At 36.1% G+C, this 21,908-nt stretch overlaps 2 protein-coding genes across 6 annotated transcripts in view; one reads left to right on the top strand and one right to left on the bottom strand.

The window, feature by feature from the left end:
- Window positions 1-510: 510 nt before the first annotated feature.
- Window positions 511-6,238, bottom strand: LOC112052079 (SUMO-conjugating enzyme UBC9-A). 2 transcript variants are annotated; one of them, XM_024091001.2, is made up of 5 exons: window positions 6,088-6,238; window positions 5,948-6,022; window positions 5,781-5,864; window positions 3,477-3,739; window positions 511-2,228 (listed from the first exon to the last, which is right to left on the bottom strand). In XM_024091001.2, the coding sequence occupies exons 2-5, from the start codon at window positions 6,011-6,013 to the stop codon at window positions 2,162-2,164; spliced, it is 480 nt and encodes a 159-aa protein (XP_023946769.1). In that variant the 5' UTR covers window positions 6,014-6,022; window positions 6,088-6,238; the 3' UTR covers window positions 511-2,161. The 2 variants fall into 2 exon arrangements, with proteins under 2 accessions (XP_023946769.1, XP_023946770.1); XM_024091002.2 differs by having other exon boundaries at window positions 5,948-6,016; window positions 6,088-6,207.
- Window positions 6,239-13,768: 7,530 nt separating this feature from the next.
- Window positions 13,769-21,908, top strand: part of LOC112051694 (uncharacterized) — a 24,475-nt gene continuing 16,335 nt past the window's right edge. The window contains exons 1-9 of one of the 4 annotated variants that reach the window (XM_024090469.2): window positions 13,769-13,932; window positions 14,346-14,454; window positions 14,926-15,059; window positions 16,604-16,798; window positions 17,236-17,328; window positions 17,886-17,996; window positions 19,348-19,541; window positions 20,085-20,229; window positions 21,154-21,239. In XM_024090469.2, coding sequence (XP_023946237.1) covers window positions 14,361-14,454; window positions 14,926-15,059; window positions 16,604-16,798; window positions 17,236-17,328; window positions 17,886-17,996; window positions 19,348-19,541; window positions 20,085-20,229; window positions 21,154-21,239 — 1,052 coding nt within the window. In that variant the 5' untranslated portion in view covers window positions 13,769-13,932; window positions 14,346-14,360. The other 3 variants (XM_024090467.2, XM_024090466.2, XM_024090468.2) reach the window with 3 other exon arrangements.

Below are 21,908 nucleotides of genomic sequence, written 5' to 3'. Positions count from 1 at the left end.
TACAGAGACTATGTCTACGCCGGTAAAACACAGCACACCAAGTCTTCTATACTAATATTATAAAGAGGAAAGATTTGATTGTTTGTTTATATTAAATAGGCTATGAAACTACTGAACCAATTTGAAAAATTCTTTCACAGTTGGGAAGCTACACTATCCCCAAGTGATATAGGCTAAAATTACGCGGGTAAAACCGTGTGGCGTCTGCTAGTCTTAGATAAAATAAATCTATACTAATATTATAAAACTGAAGAGTTTGTTTGTTTGATTGATTGAACGCGCTAATCTCAGGAACTACTGGTCCGATTAGAAAAATTCTTTCAGTGTTAGATAGCCCATTTATCGAGGAAGGCTATAGGCTATATACTATCCCGATATTCCTACGGGAACGGGAACCATGCGGGTGAAAACGCGCAGCGTCAGCTAGTATTGAATAAGTATGTGTACCCAAAAAATCTTACTATGCGCAGCCTTCCTGTCCACCTCATAATGGAAATAATAACTCTAAAGCATTGGTTTAGTTATTTATTATTACGTAAATCTAACATAAAAATACAAAAATACACTGAAATTACAACGTAGATTCTTTTAGAACTCCAATTAATATAAGATAAAAGCTGATGATGATATAAATCAAATTGTATTCATTTTTCTAAGGCCCTAAAAAGGCTCATGCCAGCGATTATAATTATTTAGAATCATGTTTATGTTATTAATATATATCCAGTAAGAAAGTGGCCAGTTATTGGCCAATATCTTCAGAGTGCTTGTAATTTGAATATAATATTCAATTTGTAATAAAAGTAAACTAATAAATAAGTAATTCTTTCATCTCACAACAATGCTGGCTAGGATTTTGTTTGTCAGCAACAACAGATCATTGTGACATAGAACTATCTTCAAACAAATAAATATTATGTGTTACATTTAAAATACTGTCCCCAATCATGCAATGGCCTACAGGTATATGTTATGGTAAGAACAAAAAAAATATACACTTATTTTAATTTACATTCGATATTAAACTTAAAGCCATATTATACTACAAAATCGAACTATTCAATTATTTTTAAAACCGAATAATTAGTCAGATAAAGAAAATTATATTACTTCTTCAAATTATACAAAAAAAAAATGTTATCCAGACTGCTTAATTTGATAACAGTTAGTGGTATACAGACACTCCTCAATCATATACAGCCCCTAAAAGATTATAGCGATGAAAACTCTGCATCGGCAACAAGTATAAATACTAAGTTTTTACATCTGCACTGCACAAACGTTCAAATTCTACATTAGTGTGAAGGGGCCATTAATTTCTAGTTTGACTTATAATTTATTACATTTTGTTAAATTATTTACTGAAAACAATTTGGTTTTCAATAGTAAATAATTTAACACTACTTAAACCTAATCTCTTTTAGAACACAGTGTAGCAAGAGGATTTACATTAAATAACCATACTGATTCGTGATTTACATTACCCTTTACATTCTGATATAACCCTTTTGTAATTTAGAAACATTGCAATAATCACAAATTCATTTGATTTAATCGAGTACTAATAGAAGGAATAAAATAAAATTACTAAAAAATCAATAGCCAATTCAGTTTAAAATAAATACAGATATAATTGTACATACATATTAAAAGCAAGCATCAAAGTGACACTGCCAAATATTTTGTATTACAAAATTCTTTGTTTATTCATTACTAGCGGACATAGCACATAGTTTCCTGTCCCACAGGAATCCAGCGATAAAATATAGCCTATGTTACTCAATGAAGATGTAGATTGTAGTTTTTGAGTTAAATTGTAACTAACTAACAAACAATCAATCAAGTCTTAACTCTTTATAATATTAGTTTAGATATGTTCAACTGGGAGATATAATTCAAATCTATAATTGCAATAAAGAAGAAGTTAATTTCAGACAATGTAATGTTTGCGAAATGCATTTATTTATTCAAGTATGAAGGATAAATTTTTGATTTATGTAATTGAAATAAACTTGCTTGATTTCTTAAAAACAATTAAATACATATTTTGTTGTAATAAAATAAAAACAAAAGAGAGAATAGATACACAACATCCTCCTGCTAACAAAGCTAGTTATTGCATTCCTGTTGTATTAGGGAATGTTGTAGAATGTATACTGTTTCATTCAGCTGAAGCCATAGCACGCGCCTGCGCTCTCACTCTCTTGTCATACTCTAGCCGGTTTTGACTGAAAAAGAAAACAACTTGTATTAACCCATTTGAGGTCACTGGTCAATATACTCAGTGTTTATATGCTATTACGAGTACTAGCAGATCCTGTCAAACTTTGCTTTGACTTATGTGGACTTCTTTCCTACACCTACCCTAAATCATTTAATTTTTTTTTTAAGAATTTTTGCCAATATGACCAATATTTACATTCCCCTCCAACTAGTTGGGAAAGACTGTATTAGGAGTGTGTACAATAGACAAACGGGACGTGGATCGAACCACCACCCCATGTGATGAGTCCGACTGCTCTTACTGTTAAGCTATTGAGGCTCTAATATTAGATTAATTATTATTAATATTTTGCATTAACGGAACCTCTCCACTACTACTTGATATTAATGAAAAGTTGAATGAAATGGTTGAAAATAAAATGGTTTTTATGGGAGCATATAAAAGTATTTTTTTTGACTTTTCAGGCAATCATATAACCATTGGTGGCTATATGGATTATCCTCCTACTTCAAGAAATATTCTAAAAAAAGAAAAATTTATTAGGCAAAATCGGTTCAGCAGTTCTCGAGATTTGCGCTTAGCAACACATTCAGCGATTCATTTTTATATTATAGATATTTATATTCCATATTTCACTCGCGTAAACCCTTTCATGTAAATTCCGAGACAAATATGCCTTTTTAAATACAATAGGTGTTTTTCAAATACAAAGGTATAAAAACAAAATACAGTTATCCAGTTGTAGAACTAAAGACTGAAGCAGCTGATGGTAAAGTACTTAATGTCTCCTTAATTACCTGCCTACATAAATGCCTTCCAAGTATACCTTAGTAAGACAAATAAGTATATCTGTCTAATTCAAGGTGCATTTACGACCTTCTAGTTAAAAATGAAAGTCTATTAACATAACACACTTTTTTTGTGTTAGTGTATTTGTGGTTTCACCCGCGTGGTTCCAGTTACCGTAGGAATATGGGGATAATATATAGCCTATAGCCTTCCTTAATAAAAGGGCTATCTAATAGTGAAAGAATTTTTCAAATCGGTAACCAGTAGTTCTTGAGATTAGCGCGTTCAATTAAACAAACAAACTCTTCAGCTTTATAATATTAGTATAGATGTGGCAATAAATGTAATGTTTGTGATCTTGACTTTGTAATTCTTATGCCACATAATTAAACCTCCTTAGTATTTCTATCTGTTTTAGTTGTCAAAAATATAACAATGAAATAAGAATAAATAAGATACAAACCAATAGATGGTGTACGCCTCAGCCTGTGCTGGATCCTTCACATTTGGTTCATTAAGAAGATCTTGAATGCCAAGGAGGATCTGTTTGATTGTGATAGCGGGACGCCAGTCCTTCTCTTCATCGAGGAGTGATAAACACACAGTTCCAGATGGGTACACGTTAGGATGAAACAGGGGTGGTTCAAATTTGCACTTTGGAGGACTAGACGGGTAATCATCTTTGAAAATCATTCGTAACTTGTACAAACCTCCCTCCCAAGGAGTCTAAAAGAAAAAACAAAATTATTAAAAATCTTCAAACAAAATCTAAACTTCATCATCATTATCATCATATCAGCTGATGGACGTCCACTGCAGGCTTTTGTAGAGACTTCCAAACATCAGACCCTGAGTCGCCTGCATCTAGAAAATCCTTGCAACTCGCTTGATGTTGTCAGTCCACCCGGTGGGGGGTCGACTAACACTGTGCTTTCTAGTGACCTCTCAATTGCCATGCCACTTCAGCTTAACAACTCGCTGAACTATGTCAGTGACTATGGTTTGTCTGTGGATCTCCAACAGATTTGATCACACAGACCTACTTGACATGATTTTTTAAGACAAAATACACAGTAACATATGTGGTAGACATATAGTAGTTAGTACTTCTAGTAGAGTAGGGCAAACATTAAAAAAAATTTTGTTCTTTCCGTAATGTGGATGAATATTTAAAAAAATTACGTGTTATATGTATTGTTAGTCTAGTCAATCTCGATGATGATGATCACCTTTTTTATTTACGAAAATTCTTAATTCTCGTAGCTAACTGAGTTAAAAATATGAAAATTTCAGAGCGTCTAAACCAGAAAATGTACCACGTAATTTGTAGGACATTGTGGCTGTAAAGTTGTTTAACTATTAATAATTAATCAACAGTAAAAAAAATATGTTTGGCCAACATGGTCTCTAACTAAACTTCAACGTAGAAAACTAGAAATATGCCAAAACTCTATTAACAGAAGTATGATGGGTATAAAACTCTCAGATAAAGTAAAATTATCCAAAATAAGAAAACATACAAAAACAAAGGAAGTAGCTATTGCAATCAAAAGACTTAAATGGAAGTGGGCAGGCCACACAATCAGAGGCAAAGAAAAATGGAGCAAAACGGTCATGCAATGGTACACAGGTCATATGCAAAGGCGAAGAGGAAGACCAAAACAGAGATGGGCGGACAAAATAAGACAGGTGGCAGGAGGCAACTGGGCAAAATCTGCAAGGGATAGGGAGTTGTGGAAAAGTTTGGAAGAGGCCTTTGTCCTAGGGGACAAACAGAATGTATATACAAACTCTGAATAAAGGCTTTTATTATTATTATTATTATTTAAAAAAATATTGATACAAGTTGGGAGGCGGGTAGAGTAACAAAAATTTTTACTAACCAGACGTCTTTTTAATGTAATAAAAAAGTTGGTTGTCTCATTGAGATGAAGCTACTCACAAAAAATTTGCTTGTTAGTAATCAGGTGTACAAAATGTTCTAGAGATCCCTGAGTTTTTAGAACTTGAAGACAACCATAACGTTGTTTGAATAGATATAATAATAATAATAATAGGAGTTGTAGGTGAATAAAACGGTAGGCTATTCAAATTCAAACTGAATTGCACCATATTGTGTCATAGTGAGAGTTGCTATTTATTTATTTTAATCACTCTACAGAGTGAATCTTCTATACTTGTACATAATATTATGTTTTCTGCAATAGCAGTTTAAAAACAAGTGTGCTTTATTAGCTATCCAACAAGGTATTAAAAAATTCAAATAATATGTTTAAAAAATGGCTGAGTAAATGGACTTAAACAGCAATAAGTGAATAATCATAATAAATTTTTTTTTTGCTTGAAATTTTGCAATGGATCACCATTTATCATTAGCTATCAAATTGTTTTTGGGTAGATAGGGCAAATATGTATCTATTAATATAGAAAAAAAGGTTTTTCTTTTATAAGAAATGTGGGTAAACAATACTTTTACTTTAATTGTTGTTTTTTTGTGCACTAACACTTTATGTGTAAAGGTATATTTTGGATGTGTTATTAAACAGCTGTATATTTTTAGAATTACCTATCATCAAATCAGTAAGTAAAAAATTCGTACTTGCCAATAACTAGTAGTAATTATAAAAATCTATAGGCAATAATTAACAATATTTAGTTCATTAACAATATTCAGTTCACTCTTAATTATTTTTAAATGTAGGTTTTTTTCTTGAAAATTTCGAACACGGGTCTAAAAGTTTGTTTCGAATCAATAATCATTACTAACCCCCTTTTTTCCAGGAATGGCACATTCCCATGTCATGAGATTCAATGATCCGTCGGGATTTTTCATAGGTCTGGCGACGAAACCCTGAGAATAGAAACAACAAACGTTGAAACAACTGTAAAAAAGTAAGAATCCAACAATAATGATTTCACAGACATGGCACTTACATAGGGATGATCCTTGCGCCAAGCTTTCCGCTCCTCGGCTAAACGTGCACTTGCTATACCCGACATTGCCTGAAACTGGATTATTTTAATTATCGAAATTAAATTAAAGATGCATGTTAATCCGGCCCATTAAATCATACCTGTTAAAAATACTAGGAAACAAAGACGAAAAAATAATTAACAGCGCGAACTAGAGCGTCCCACGATGCGTCAAATTGGCGTCAGCCGTCAAATAATGAATAAATAGTGATGTGGATTGGGGTAAGGATGGCGACCTGAGATCGATTAAAAGCAAAATCGATTTTTCTAGTCAAAAATCGATATTTTGAATCGATACGTATTACTGAATCGATTAAGTGAATCGATATTTCACCTTTGAAAATCGACATTCGATATTTTCTGATTTTCTCAGCCATATCAAAAATTCTGGATATGTGCAACGGAACGACAGGGGCCAAATGTTGGCTGACTTCATGGTGAAGGAGTTCCTTAATATGACGAACTCTTTCTTCAAGAAGCCACCACACAGGAAATGGTCCTGGATGAGCCCCGAAGGCCAACGAAAAACGAGATTGACTTCATCTTGTTTACCAAACGGCAAATATTCAACGATGTTTCTGTGATCCATAGGGTGAAAACCAGTAGCGATCACCGAATGGTTAGAGGCACATTGAATAGCAACGTTCAGCTGGAACGGTATCGACTGGTGAAGTCTATGCTCCGACCTAGTGGTGCCCATATACAAGACCCGGAGTTCAACTAGAACTGCAGATCCGTTTCGATTGCCCAGCAAATTTCGATACTGTGGACTATCTGAACAACAGGTTCATGGAAACTGTCTATTCCGTTGGATCAAAGTTCTATAAGGCTCACCGTACGACAAGAACCAAAAAGTTCTCAGAGCAAACACTTAAACTCATGAAAGAGAGGCAAGGAATAAGATTACAGTATTCAGCAGACGCGTCCAAATTCCGACGAATCAGTAGACAGATCTCTAAGTCGCAAACCAGCGCCTTGCGAAACTTCAATACCGAGTATATTAAAAATACTTTTGAGCCTCGATTGAAAATAATCAAGGCTCAAAAGTTTTCGTAAGAGATCTGTTTATTAAACAGAGGCAGCTGACGCGTTTGAAGACCGAACAGGGTAATCTGATTTCATTCGCACTAGAAAGCGCAGTATTGGTCGACCCCCCACCAGGAGGACTGACGTCATAAAGTGAGTCGCAGGGATTCGCTGGATGCAGCTGGCTCAGTATTGTGATGTTTGGAAGTCCCTACAAAAGGTCTATTGTCCTGCAGTGGACGTCCAGAGACTGACATGATGATGTTTTTATTATTTGAGTCAAAATATATCTTTATATTGCGGTAGTATGTACAGTTCGTGCGTTTCAGTCGTTTTTAAAAAACTGGTCTTAAAAGAACGAAACAAGAAAATAGTTCTGATAGAAATTAAGAAATGCATAGGTACAAAAATGATCATGGTAAAGCCGTGTGAATTGATTTATCAGGTTACAGTATCTGTATCTTATTTTTTGTAAGATGGATTTTTATTTACATTAAGCAAACATCTCAATCATCAATCAATCTTTTAAATTTCGATTTTTTGCGAATCAATTTATCAAGTAACGTTATGGTTATGTATGATTATGTATATTGTTTTCAAAAAATACAATTATAATTTCATTGTGTAGGCAAACTTGAAAAAAATCGATTTATATGAAATCGACCTTTTAAATAGCCATATATTTACATAGTTTAAACAAACTTTACAAAAATAAATTTCTTATAAATCGTACTTTTAGGTGTCAAAGGTAATTTTAAAGTTTTTTAAGACTCGATTTTTTAGAAAATCGTTTTATCAGGTTCTGATTGAAATCGTTTAAAAATCGATGTTTTTTCGTAAGAATCGCCATTGGGGATGGGCTATTAAATTTTTTTTTTTATTTTTGCACCTGGTTACTGGTACCACTACACTACTGGTACCACTGCTAGTGTCGCGCCTGTCAATAACAAAAGTAATCGATGAAAATAGGGTACTGGCCTGCAGTATAACAAGAAGATTTTTTGCTTATATGCAGTTTAGATGCCTAGAAATTCGAATCACATTTTTATTTGTGAAAATGATTTTTACGTCGCCGTAAACGCTAATCATAAAAATCGCAATTTATTATTATAATTAATATGATAAATTGCGACCTAGTCAAGCCATTGCATTGTCAGTTACTTAGCTGGAAGCCAACACGAGCAAGGAAGGGGAGCGTTTACATGTAATAAAAGGATCCTTTAACCCTGCTACTAGCGGTTGCCAGCCAGTAATTCCGCTCGTGCTAGACTACCTGCCCTATATATAGTTAATCCTGGGTACATCTGAGAGTATTAGCGCTATACTTGATTAATATTGTAATTAGAGGGTAGACCTGTAGCAGTAAGTCAACGGTATTGATGAATAGTGTTACTTTCTGTTTTTGCCATCCCTGACACAAAGCGTAGAACCTAGTTGAGACCTATTACGATATCCTGATATTTATCCCGCGTGATTTAGTCTGTTTTCCGATAATTAGAAGTGGAAATTAGTCATGAGCCGGCAAATACATATATTACAAGTATCAAGACTGCTATTTGCGTTTTGCCTCAGGGATGAAATTTTGGATTTGCTGCACTTTCTCATTGACATCTTTCATTTGCCAGACTCTATCTATTTTTCGATCCCGTAAGTGATAAGAGTTGTCCACCCTAACATATTTTTCTATACAGTCATCACAGAATAAAGATCATACACATTAAGCGTTTACAAGCACCGTGGTGAAGCCGTTGAAACCCATAAAAACCCAAATGTCACGCGTCTCCATGACATCCGTATAGACAAACTTTTTTCATAATTTAACACTAACTCACGTAAATTAATATAATAATCAATAAATAATAAAAAACATACTCCATCTTGATTTTTTAGTTTTTGTGAACTTTTTTATTTATAATTAAAAATTGGTGTCTTATGCTTTTAAATTTAAAAGCATAAGACACCATTTTTCTTGAATAATATTGAAAGTTACTGATGCGATGCCTCGTATAGCACTGACTCGAGAATGTATTCGTTTTTTAATTTTGTATTTGCAGCGGCTACGACACCGTTGTGTTTCATACGTTCTATCTGCCTATTATTGATAAATCTGTGACTCACATACAAACGATTCCTAATAATACTTAAAAGGCAATTTGAACTTTAATACCATAAGTTGTAGTTTAACTTACTTTAGTAGTGTAGTAACTAAGTTTAGGGTAGTGGTAGGTTGGGGGTAGGGTAGGGTAATTTAGGGTTCGAACGAAGTTCCTTATCGCGCGGTGCGAAAGGAGGCTAGAGGAAATAAAAATTAAGACCAAAAGTTATAACGACACTTTTGACCCGACTGCATAAGGAGGGTAATGTTTTTGCTATAGTTGTAAGCCGTGACCTGAAGACAGCTGGTGAGCTCCACGGTCCTCAAAAGCCCCCGCGACCCCAAAAGGACCCCCTGATCCCAAAAGGCTCCACGACACCAAAAGACCGTCTGTCCCCAAAAAGCCGTCTGTCCCCAAAAGCCCCCCCCCAAAATAAAAATACATCAATTTCAAGCGGACGAAGTCGCGGGCGTCCGCTAGTTTACTTATAAGTGTTAATAATTATAAGTGCGCGTTAAACCAGTTAAAAGTCGTATAAAGAAATATTTTTCTTTTATATTATGGACAACATAAATTTACTGTAATGTTTTTAATAAAAAGAAAAAAGGCCCCCCAAACCCAATGGGATGCGGTAGCTATAGCGATAACGATGATAGCTATAGCGATTTCGAAAGCGATACCGATAACGATAGCGATGATAGCTATAGCGAAATTCGTTCCACCCAGGTGTCTCTTGACACCTCTCAAGTTTTTATCTAATATTTTAATAAAAATATTAATGAAAAGGTGTGAAATAGAACCGATTTTCACGGTTTTGCATTCGTTGGAAAGGTCTCAGGCTCCGTGAGGTTTATAGCAAAGAAAATTCAGGAAAAATTTCAACGTAAGGTAGAGGTAGGGTAGGGTACGGGTAGGGTAGGGGTAGGGTAGGGGTAGGGTAGGGGTAGGGTAGGGGTAGGGTAGGGGTAGGGTAGGGGTAGGGTAGGGGTAGGGTAGGGGTAGGGTAGGGGTAGGGTAGGGGTAGGGTAGGGGTAGGGTAGGGGTAGGGTAGGGGTAGGGTAGGGGTAGGGTAGGGGTAGGGTAGGGGTAGGGTAGGGGTAGGGTAGGGGTAGGGTAGGGGTAGGGTAGGGGTAGGGTAGGGGTAGGGTAGGGGTAGGGTAGGGGTAGGGTAGGGGTAGGGTAGGGGTAGGGTAGGGGTAGGGTAGGGGTAGGGTAGGGGTAGGGTAGGGGTAGGGTAGAGGTAGGGTAGGGGTAGGATAGGGGGTAGGGTAGGGTAGGGTAGGGTAGGGGTAGGGTAGAGCTAGGGTAGGGTAGAGTAGGAGTAGCGGTAGGGTAGGGTAGAGGGGTAGGGTAGGGTAGGGGTAGGGTAGGGGTAGGTAGGGGTAGGGTAGGGGTAGGGTAGGGGTAGGGTAGGAGTAGGGTAGAGGTAGGGTAGGGGTAGGGTAGGGGTAGGGTAGGGGTAGGGTAGGGGTAGGGTAGGGGTATGGTAGGGGTAGGGTAGGGGTAGGGTAGGGGTAGGGTAGGGGTAGGGTAGGGGTAGGGTAGGGGTAGGGTAGGGGTAGGGTAGGGGTAGGGTAGGGGTAGGGTAGGGGTAGGGTAGGGGTAGGGTAGGGGTAGGGTAGGGGTAGGGTAGGGGTAGGGTAGGGGTAGGGTAGGGGTAGCATGGGGGTAGAGTAGGGTAGGGGTAGGGTAGGGGTAGGGTAGGGTAGAGGTATTTGAAAGTTTACATCGAGTTTCACGCGAACGAAGTCGCGGGCATCCGCTAGTTATGTTATAAATGTAATGTGGTATTATGGAAAAGTTTGCATTATTGTGCGTATTGTCATATTTTTCAGTTGTGGGAATCGAACCCACGTCACCTTGGATGCAGAAGTCATGGTCACTAGTCACTAGCCACTGCGCAATTTGGTCATTGAATAATAGTAGAATCTATATTCCTGTCTCATTGCGTATGACTTGCTTAATGGTCTTTCCATGGCTTTTCCCTGTAAACTATTACTCCTATTATACTCTTTGGGCTTTTGTTTAATCGGTGTCAGTCGTGACAGCGGTTTGACCAGACATTTCGAGGTCAAAACAATGAAAAATTTATATTACAACGGATATTTTTAGGTATTTGCCTACATATCATTTTTTTAGAACGTACCTACGGTATTTTAAAGTCACCTAAATTTTAGGTACACAACTATGGTCCAGTGTAGTATTTTAGGATGTAGAAACAGAGCCATCCAGCAGTTGCAAGATGTTTCATTTCACAGGTAAGTTTTTTGTGATAGGTACCCGCTAAATCCATTATCCTCAAATTATCATCCAAAGCACTTGGGGATAGTGTGCCTTCCCAACAATAAAAGAATTTTTCAAATCGGTTCAGTAGTTTCTCAGCCTATTCAATGCAAGCAAAAAAAAAATCAAATCTTACCTCTTTAAAATATTAGTAAGTATAATAACTTTTAAATACCCCTACCCTACCCCTATCTTACCCCTATCCTGCCCCTATCCTACCCATACCATACCCCTACCCTGCCCCTACCCTACCCTACCTTACCCTACCCCTACCCTGCCCTGCCCTACCCCTACCCTACCCCTTATTTTTTAAAAAAATTTACTGTCATAGGAACCTTGTCCTGACAATAACAAACACTTCAAAAAAATAAATAGTGAAATCGTTCCAGCCGTTCACGCGTGATGGCGTGACCAAGGGATTAATGGATTCATTTTATATGTATAGATTATTAAATTATAGCATAATTTTAACGTGAAGATTGCCATGATCATTAATTAATTTTCCCCTTTTTCGTTACCATTATCATCATGCATATTATTTTATTAAATTATTATTTAAGTAGATGACTCTAGATTCAGCTAAATATTTTTTGCGTAAAGGTTTCCATCAAAAGAGGAGACATTGAAAGTATGGATTACAGCTTGCGGTAGAAATGATTGGAAGTCAAACCCTCATTCCAAAATATGTAGTAAACACTTTGAAGGTGATAGGGGCACTGCATGTGGCAAAAAACGTTTCGTGAAACCGAATGTCATACCGACAAAGAATGTTTATAATTATGTTAGTTCAGCGTTTTTTAACTACCTAGTTAGTTCTAAGGGCATTTCACGTCAAACCGACAACGAAAAAGGAGTGAGGTCTTCAAAGGAAATCATGCATGCTCCTTACATTTTATGGGATCTATTTGAAAGCCAACAAAAAGAAAATGGCACGGCTTGATAGCCATTTGGAGCAATAACTAATAGCGCCGTGGTAGCCCAGTGGATATGACCTCTGTCTCCGATTCCGGAGGGTGTGGGTCCGAATCCGCTCCAAGGCATGAACCTCCAACTTTCAGTTGTTTGCATTTTAATAATTTAAATATCACGTGTGTCAAATGGTGAAGGAAAACATCGTGAGGAAACCTGCATAACAGAGAATTTTCTCTGCGTGTGTGAAGTCTGCCAATCCGGATTGGACCAGCGTGGTGGACTATTGGTCTAACCCCTCTCATTCTGAGAGGAGACTCGAGCTCAGCAGTGAGCCAAATATGAGTCGATAATGATGATGATGATGATTTAAATTAGTTTAAGATAATTAGGTAATGTATTTACCATTTGCGTTTTATTCATTAATTACGGGACACCTGTATAAAAAATATATGAAAATATAAATAGAAGGGGCGAAGGCGCGAATGGGCGAAGTCGCGGGCGTCCGCTAGTACACTTAAAAGTGTTAATAATTAAAAGTGCGCGTTAAACCAGTTAAAAATCGTAAAAAAAATATTTATCTTTTATATTATATTAATTTAATTATAATTTCAATTAATTATAATTATAAATATATGAAAATTAAATTGATACACAAGTAACAAACAAATGTTTAGTACTTATAGTTAAATAGCTATTTCCAAAATAATAATAATATTCTATTATTTTAGACTAAGTCGGGGCCATCAAGTTGTGTTTAGGTGCATACATAGAGTAGTATAATACATTATACAAATATCTATAAAAACGTGATAAACGTAAACACTCATTCAAAAATTCAAATGTCAAACCCAATAGTGTAAAAAATGACTAGTGACTCGAGAATGTATTCACTATTCGTTTTTGAATTTTTGAATTTGTAATGCCTAAGACACCATCGTGTTCCGTGCGCTCTATCTGCCAATTATTCATTAATCGGTATATATATTTATATACAATATACATATTATACATTAGTATGTATATACATTATACATGTACATTATACATGTGTTCGAAGCCAAAAAAGAAAAAAAAACTTACCTAATATCATCCGAATCGTAAATCTATGTCTAATATGTTAAATTATGGCTAAAACATTATTTATACCTTTTTATAGTATTTGCAATATACAGTAGCCGCCTGCCGGCTTAAAGAGGTGTAAAAAGATCGATTTGTTATTTGGTAGATTTTTTGAAAATTTATTTGGAATTTAAAATATAATGAAATCGTATTTTAAGCATATCGGTAAGATGGGTCGACATAAAAAATCTTTCGGTGAATATCGTCGACAATATAAAGTTAGTAAGTCTGTTACGTTATGTCAGTCACGCTCTTAATTTGGATTGGTTCAAACGCATTTCTGTGTCTCTTAGGATTGGTTCGTTGAGAATAGTTTGACGTAGAGAACAAACGTTGTCGGCCATCAATAAAGTGTAATGTCGATGTGTCGGCAATGCTTTTTTTTCCCTCATAAAGATTTCGAATTCGAAGCTTGCCTTGGTTTGGTTTGGTTGTTCCGTTTTGCGTGTGTTCTCCAGGGTTAATATTTTTAAGTACCTATAAAAAAATTAAAGATTTGACATTGTTTTGGTAAGTTGAAATCAAAAGTGAACCTAAATTGTGTTTTTATTAAAAAAATTAAATAAACGTTATCAAGAGAACGCTTTGTAAAGAGCGCAATGATGAAAGCCAATACGCGTCGATTTGAATGATAGCACTGATCACAGTGTTTTACTTATTTGCGGTTTGGAATTTCCGAAATAAATAATTTTTCTGAGAATGCTGCACTGGCCAAGATATATTTACTAAATGTGGACTAGTCAATTCATATATGGTTTTTGGCGTAAGAAATAATGTATTCAATTTACTGTACATGTATTATCATGGTTCAATATCAAACGAGATGCTAGTTTGAGTGTTGTTGGCGGGAATTCTTTTAATGCACAGAAAGGTTATGAACGAACATATTATTTTGATTAATTATCTATATTTATGTCTTTTAGGGTAAAAAAGTGAAAATGACTACCATGGAAGAAGGAGAATCTACTTCTGCCGAGGAAACACCTGCAGGAAATCCTGATGAACTCACTAAGAATCCGACAGCTCTAAAAGGTAGGTAATAACCCTTAATTGACTAATGCTGTCTTCAGGTTTTGGTTTTAAATTTGGGTGCAACAATACAAGTCCTTATGATCTCTGCCTTTGATTTGGAGGGCGTAGGTTTGAATCTGGTCCGGGGCATGCACCTGAAACTTTTCAGTTGTGTGGATTTTAAGAAACTAAATATCACATGTCTCAAATTGTGCAGGAAAAAAATATAGCGAAGAAACCTGCACATCCGAGAATTTTCTATTTTCTCAATTCTGTACATGTGTGAAATCTGCCAATCCGCATTAGCCTAACCCCTCATTCTGAGAGGAGACTCGTGCTCAACAGTGAGCCGAATATGGGTTGTATATGATGATAATGACAATTCCATATGTAATTGGTCTGAGTTGGCAATCATCAAATTGAAATTATAGTCAAGACAAGTGACTGATTACAGATAGCAAATTTATTTTAAAATAAAAAAAAAATTTTCAGAGGCTCATGAAGAAATGGCTACTTTAGATGTTCTGGTATGTGGGCAGTGTCACTCTGCATTCCACTATGTAGATGAGTTCAAAGAACATAAGGATGGGGATAACTGTACTGGAAAATCGCCTGTAAGAGATAGTGTAAGTAATTCTTTATTGAGGTAAAAATGGAACTAACTCAAATGAAACAATCCGTTGAATTCTAACATTTCTTGAATGTTTCTATATGTATGACAGTTCTCATGTTCCCAATTGCCATAGAATGATATTTTTTTAACCTAAAATAAAAACAGGTGCATTTACAATACAAAATTTGACTTTTGTAGCTCTGAATATAAATTAATAGTAAGTGTGGTCTAATCTTGGAAGCTGAATTAGAAACACTTCTAACAATCATTTAGAGTCAAATTTTGTACATCTCATGTCTGGTCAATAAAAAAGCAATAATATAATACAATGGGGTTAAGTTGCTATGAGAGTAAGGTTTTGAAAACACTTTAAAAACTTAACTTAATTTTGCTTTTGGGTAATAGTATTTAACAATATCATATACTTTTAAGGTAAATAGTATTTAACATTGTCACCTTAAGCCTGCCAGCCCAAATTGGAGCACAATGGTGAATCTAATATCTAGAATATCTCTTGAATTTAGATAGAGGCATGTAGGCCTATATAATGCATGTCACAACATGTCTTATGAATAGAAAATGACTCGCACAATAGCAGTCAAACTGAAATATTGTTCTCTCTTTGCATCGAAAGATGAGAATTATTCTTCTCACTTTTGTCCTATTGTAACGAAAGATAAGAAATGTTATTCTCTCTTTTGTCCTATTGTAAAGAAAGATGTTCAATTTGATGTTTCCTATTCTGTGTTATTAGTCAACAATATGTCATTTTGTCTTCATAAGTTATGTCATAGCGTACTTATTAGGACTAATGGCTCTGTAGTAGGCTGTGAAAATGGCAAATAATGATATTTTTTATATATATTTCATTTCTATTGTGCAATCAGCTGCATCAGCTATAAGCAAATTGCTAGAGAGTACTTGAGAGTATAAAAATAAATAAATAAAATTTATTTTGAACAGCTTTTGGCTACATGAGTGTTGTGTTGGATTTGATTGATTATATTATGTCCCGCTGTTCAAAGTGTCTTCTGACATAGGCCTCCTCCAGCTGCTTCCACTGCACCCTGTCAGCCGCAACTCTGGTCCAGTGTGGCCCCAGGGTTAGGCGGATGTCGTCCTCCCACCTTCTTTTTGGACGTCCACGTTGTCTGATACTGTCTCTTGGGTACCAGAGTGTCACCTGCTTGCTCCATTTATCAGTCGTGCAGCGCAACATGTGTCCCGTCCAACGCCATTTCAAGTGGTTGATTCTAATGAGAACATCAGCGAGCTTCGTCCTATGTTTTATCTCACTTGAGATGATCCTGTCCGTTAGTCTTTACCCAAAATACTTGCTAACTAATCCATTGCCCTCTGACACTTAGCTATCTTTTCTCTATGTTTTTGTGTCAGGGACCAAGTTTCGCTTCCGTATGTTATACATGGGAGTATAGACGTATTGAAGGTTCTCCTCTTAATGGACATATTTATTTCTTTGCTTTTCAACTTTTTTGCTTTTCAACTTTTACTTGAGAGTACTTTATGGCAAATAATGATATGATTTATTTATTAAAGAACGAGAGTAAGGCGCAAGTGTGGGCATTCCTGCTGTGGAAGTGTTCATCAGTCAGAGACGGGTCCACCACAAATGCAGACAACAGTTGGAAGCTCTACCAGCAGTGGTGTCGCATGCCGGAGGCGCAGAGGACTGCGTGGATCACAGCCGGGGCTAATGTGCAGGCTCTCTCTAAGTTTGCACATGCTAAAGTTGTGAGTAACAATATAATCTTATATTTTACAACTAGCTGACGCCCGCGACTTCGTCCGCGTAAAAGTCAATGTAAACTTTCAACTTTGTTCTTTGGGCTTTGCATGAAATTTTGAATTTTAATAGGAATATTCGAATTTGAATTTTGTATTTGAATTTGAATTTGTATTTGTATGGTACTCACATGGTAGTATAATGACATAATTTTTAGGCGAAAGAAAAAAAAATAGATTTTAGGTCGCGACTTTATCAAAAAAAGACAGATTGACTGCAGCTGCTACATGCAAACTGTAAATGATAATTTTTTCAAATTACTAAGTTTTACTATTTCACGTGACAACACGCCGGCTATCACGTTTGTGTGCGTGTATGTAACACCTTTTTATAAATAGTATCAACAAGCCTACTGTTGTGCTGCTATAGTGTAATTTATGTTCAGATGGAGCTCAAGGGTGAAGACCAGCTGGTTCCTGTACAGACACCTTCAGACACTCAAGTCAAGAGGAGAGGCAGGCCAAAGAAATTGAACAAAGTCAGTTTGTTTTGTGTTATTATATATACTACAGCCCTACTCTATGTGTACTGTTTACCAACAAACAAATTAGAAATCTTTCTAACGATAAATGGAAAAAAATTACTTTTTTCGCTTTTAAGGTGAAAAAATTGAAATTGTCAGAAGATTTTAGCGATTAATTAGGAGGTTATTTCCTTCAAAATAAGCAAAAAATTAATCGTGCTCGTAACTCGGGAACTAAAATATAAGGATTTTATTTCAAAATGTCAGATTTTCGAAATGTACAGTTTTTAGCTATCATAATCTGACGTGCTGGTTAAGTATTTCTGAAGTTAGTTTTTTTTTTGGTTGCCCTAAACGTACCCACCAATATTAAGGGCTCATACTTGGTGGAGGTACTCAAAAACGTGCAAGGTATAGTCCCTTATGTTTATCTGCCGCGCTCGAGTAACTGCTAAAAACCCCTCTTTGGCTCCCCTACTATAAAGACATCAGTGCAGTATAACTTGTTAGTTAAAGGTTGGTTATATGTAGTTTTGAAATTTTAGTAATATAAAAATAATTTTACTGAACAGGAAGACACAGAGATACAACCCTCGGGTGAAGAAAGCGATGATGTCAAAGCCAGCCCAGCAATGAAGATACTTGTAAATAAACTGCCAATGTCTACCACAGTCACTAAGAAGGTATGTTTGGTTAAGTGATGCTCCTATTCAAAAAATACAAAATTAATTTATTTCAATTAGGCTTACTTTACAAGCACTTTTGAAACGTCAAGTTATGTTATGATTTAATTTAATGGTGGTAAGTAAAGTTGAAGACTTTAAAATAAAGTTACAAGGTTTCAAAATGCGCCTGGTTTTCAAAAAGTTTCAAAAAATAACTGTGGTTATTCGTTAACACTCTAAGCACGTTTGAGTTAATTAAAGCACAATTTTCATCATAAAGTTATGTTATGAGATTAGAATATTATGCGACAGTCATCGATCTCCTATTAAAAAGTGGATGCATAATCATTGACCAAAACACGTCCCCACTCAATGGGTGCCAAACACAACTTCTTGGCACTCAATTGAAGTAGTCGCATTTGCAAATTCAACCTCAAACTCAATCCTTAAGGTTGAATTTGCTCTGAATTTAGGATGTTATTGAAAATTGGACTTTATTTAAAGGCTTTTAGGTATACTTTTCTTTACCAATAATTCTAAAACTGTCAAAGCAAAATTGGCCAGTTTTTAAGTGAAATTTCTACATGATTGTGCACCCTTTTATTATAAAAGGTCAATGGCGATCATGGGCTAACATGGTCATGGGCTAACATGGTTTTTTTTTAAATTTTTAAATATTATGCAATTTTATTACAGAAGTAAATGGAAAATAATATATTTTTTCAAGACTATTCAGTTTCATAAGTCCACATATCTTCCTTTGAAGACAACCGTTCCTTGGAGACCTCGTGACTTTATTTTTAAGCGTTGCTTTCCATTCTACAGATCCCTATCGATCGCATCGCATCAAACGGATTTTTAGTTTTACGGTAAATGAAATCTGTTCGATGCGATCCGTGCGATGCGTACTATGCGGATCTGAAGATATTAAGGGTCTTTCTGGTTGAAATGAGCTACTACGCGGTAGACGACATGCATGAAAAAGAAAACCAAAAATAAAATCGGTCTCCCTATCACTCACTTGATAACTAAGGCTAGGCCCAAACTGGGTATCCTTATCTTACATTGTATAATAAAGTGTGACTCGTATAATTACTAAGTTATATTATATAATGTAGTATTGCCTGAATTTGAATAAATAAATAAATCTGTGGACGCCTGCCTTGTGTTGTCGCAAGCGACGTTTTATATCCAGTCAATCTTTTTATGTATAAATTAGTTTACATTGACCTTATTTACCTGAATGTATCATAAAAATCAATATATTCAAACCTAGTCATAATCCCAATTTAACGGTCACACATACAAGGCATCTCTTCAGGCGTAAAGTACAAGACGATCACATAGTACAAGACGATCATCTGTATAGGAAACATCAACGGAGTCGGTACGTAACGCGCAAGAACGCGTGCCCCCCGAGGAGAGGATCGCGCGTCGCACGGAGCGCGAGGGCGGCACGGGCGCTGAGGCGGGCGAGTACGTCGTGGAGAAGATACTCGCCAAGCGTTTCAACCCGCGCCGGAAGCACTATGAGTATCTGCTCAAGTGGGACGGCTATCCGCAGTGAGTGAATCTTGTGAATCCAGTGAATAATCCGTTTCATTCTTAGATGACTTAGTAAAAAGAACAATGACGCACTAGGCCCGGTCGACATCAACAGCTCACGTGATCAAATTATTGATCGGATCTGTCATTTCCATACTTTTTTTTAAGTTATCGAAACGTTTGGGTTGGTAGAAAAAGAACTACCACCACCACATGACTATAGGCCCTGGTTATTCAGTGGCAATCAGTAGGATTGTGAAGCTTAGAGCCAGATTACCCACTTTCGGAGAAGTTATGTCTTTGTCATTTTGTCATTTGACTTATAGTACAAAAAGAAGGGCGTCATCTTGAAATACCACAAAATCTTGTGAATGTTATTTTTATCTTGTTCTTATTATTTATTTCGATTTATTGATTGATTTTATTTAAAAAATAAAAATTGCAAATTTCAATGTGTAGTTTGTTTGATATAGACCATCTTTGACTCAATATGTGATAAGATCAAGTTAAAAATTTGTTATCTGATATAGTTTACAATAAATAATATTTTAATATAAACAGTGAGCAGAACACTTGGGAGCCAGTGGAGAACATGGAGACATGCAAGCACTTGCTAGAGGCGTTCGAGAAGCAGCTGGCGCGGCAGAAGGAACTCAAGGCCTTGCGTGCGCAGCAGCAGCAGCAACAGCAACAGCATCCTGTGCAGGTAATACCATTGTCATCCATCATCATCATCATCATCATCATCATCATCATCATCATCATCATCATCATCATCATCAGCCTCAGACGACTTGTATGTATAGGGACCTGCCTCACTAGACGTTACCCCTCTGTCAAAGTATGAGATCAATGATCTAACGCGTATATATTACTGTTTCTCTAAGAATCGACGTTTCATTGTTGTAATCGTTTTCGTTGTGTAAAGAGCTCCCTAAAAATACCGATTTGTGTAGTTGAATGGTATATAAAACGGTCAACAACTTCGTGTTTACTAAAAGAGTAAGTTACGTTTGACGTAAGACGTAAGACCTTGGCCTGCATTAGAACTGCAACAAGTTGCTTCTAAGTTTTTTTTTTCTACTCCCATTTCGTAATCTACTGAATATAAAACCTCAAAACATATCACAAAGCTATGCATTCCTACAGCTTGTTTAGTAATGTTCATTACCACACAAGTAAACTGGACTATAATGATTTGATTTTTAATTTTTAAATAGTTCCATGAGCTACAAAAATTCAGGCTTCCTTTTAAGAAACAAATCTAGGAGGCCATTGCCCAACGGCAATCATATATTATTTACCATGTTTTGTTAATTCTTTTTTTATCATGGTCGCAGAAAAAGTATTGTATGTCATTGCACGTAATTAGCGATTGTAGCACTCGTGCAATGGCCCCCATTACATGACAGTGACATAAATAAAATACCTATTTTAGTTTGATCTTACCTTTGGTTGGGCAAAGCTACACAACCAGAGAACAGCCTCTTAACCTCACATCCAGGTCATAATTCCCGGAGTTTTTCATTGCACGATGGACCCAGCACCCGCATGGTGAATCCATGGAATAAGATATTCTCTTTCTCACTTTTAGATATGTTTGTAATAAACATAACTTTTTTTTTATTAGGTGAAGCAAATTAGCACTCCAGTACCTCAGGTTGTGAAACAAATGGTGAAGAAGACTGACACCAAACCAGCTTTGACTCCTACAGGGTAAGAACTAACATATACCTAATATTAGGTGGAGAGAGCATCATTATGCCAATGTAAATTCCCACAAAATCTATTTTGCACAAACTACAGATATTCTAAAATATGTCAGACCAACCAACTGAATATAATATTTTAGTGGATTGTATAATATTGTAAGAAGTACATAAGTTATATTTATTATATTATAAATATAGCTCAGCCAAATAGGAGGCTACTTTTTCAATCAATATATTAGAGGGTGTATCTCGGCTTTGGGACTGCCAGCAGATTTTTAACATAAAAACTGTTAAAGGGAGCCTAGGGCTAGTTGTAAATGGGAGGGTGGAAGAATTTCTACTGCATCTTCTAAAAGACTAAACTCTGCTTAGAGACTGGTAGGTGATACCTAACCACGGTCGAAACCTCCCACAATGGCCCAGCGGGGGATGCGCAGCGGATTTACAAGGCTGAGATTGGTGGCTCAATAAATCCACTGCACATACCATTGCGCCACGGAGGCCTTCAAAAAACTTGTCGTCTAATACATATTCTATACAGATAGAATATGTTTTAGAAGACAACCTTTTTGTAAAAAATGATTGCTAAAAAATTACTCCCATTCCATAATCTACTCAATATAAAACCTCAAACCATATCACAAAGTTATTTATTTCTACTGGTTGTTTGGTA

This window comes from Bicyclus anynana, chromosome 14 (assembly GCF_947172395.1).
Source record: "Bicyclus anynana chromosome 14, ilBicAnyn1.1, whole genome shotgun sequence".
NCBI classification, from domain to species: domain Eukaryota; kingdom Metazoa; phylum Arthropoda; class Insecta; order Lepidoptera; family Nymphalidae; genus Bicyclus; species Bicyclus anynana.
The sequence above is the reverse complement of the archived record's forward strand: the minus strand, read 5'-3'. Positions and strand labels throughout refer to the sequence as shown.

What these genes read in the sequence shown, in the direction of transcription:
- LOC112052079 (XM_024091001.2), bottom strand. Translation starts at nt 6,013, where the DNA reads ATGTCGGGTATAGCAAGTGCACGTTTAGCCGAGGAGCGGAAAGCTTGG. An exon ending in GGCGCAAGGATCATCCCTAT is followed by an intron (nt 5,865 to 5,947) that starts GTAAGTGCCATG and finishes TTCTATTCTCAG; the next exon opens with GGTTTCGTCGCCAGACCTAT. An exon ending in GAGGCGTACACCATCTATTG is followed by an intron (nt 2,229 to 3,476) that starts GTTTGTATCTTA and finishes TTTCTTTTTCAG; the next exon opens with TCAAAACCGGCTAGAGTATG.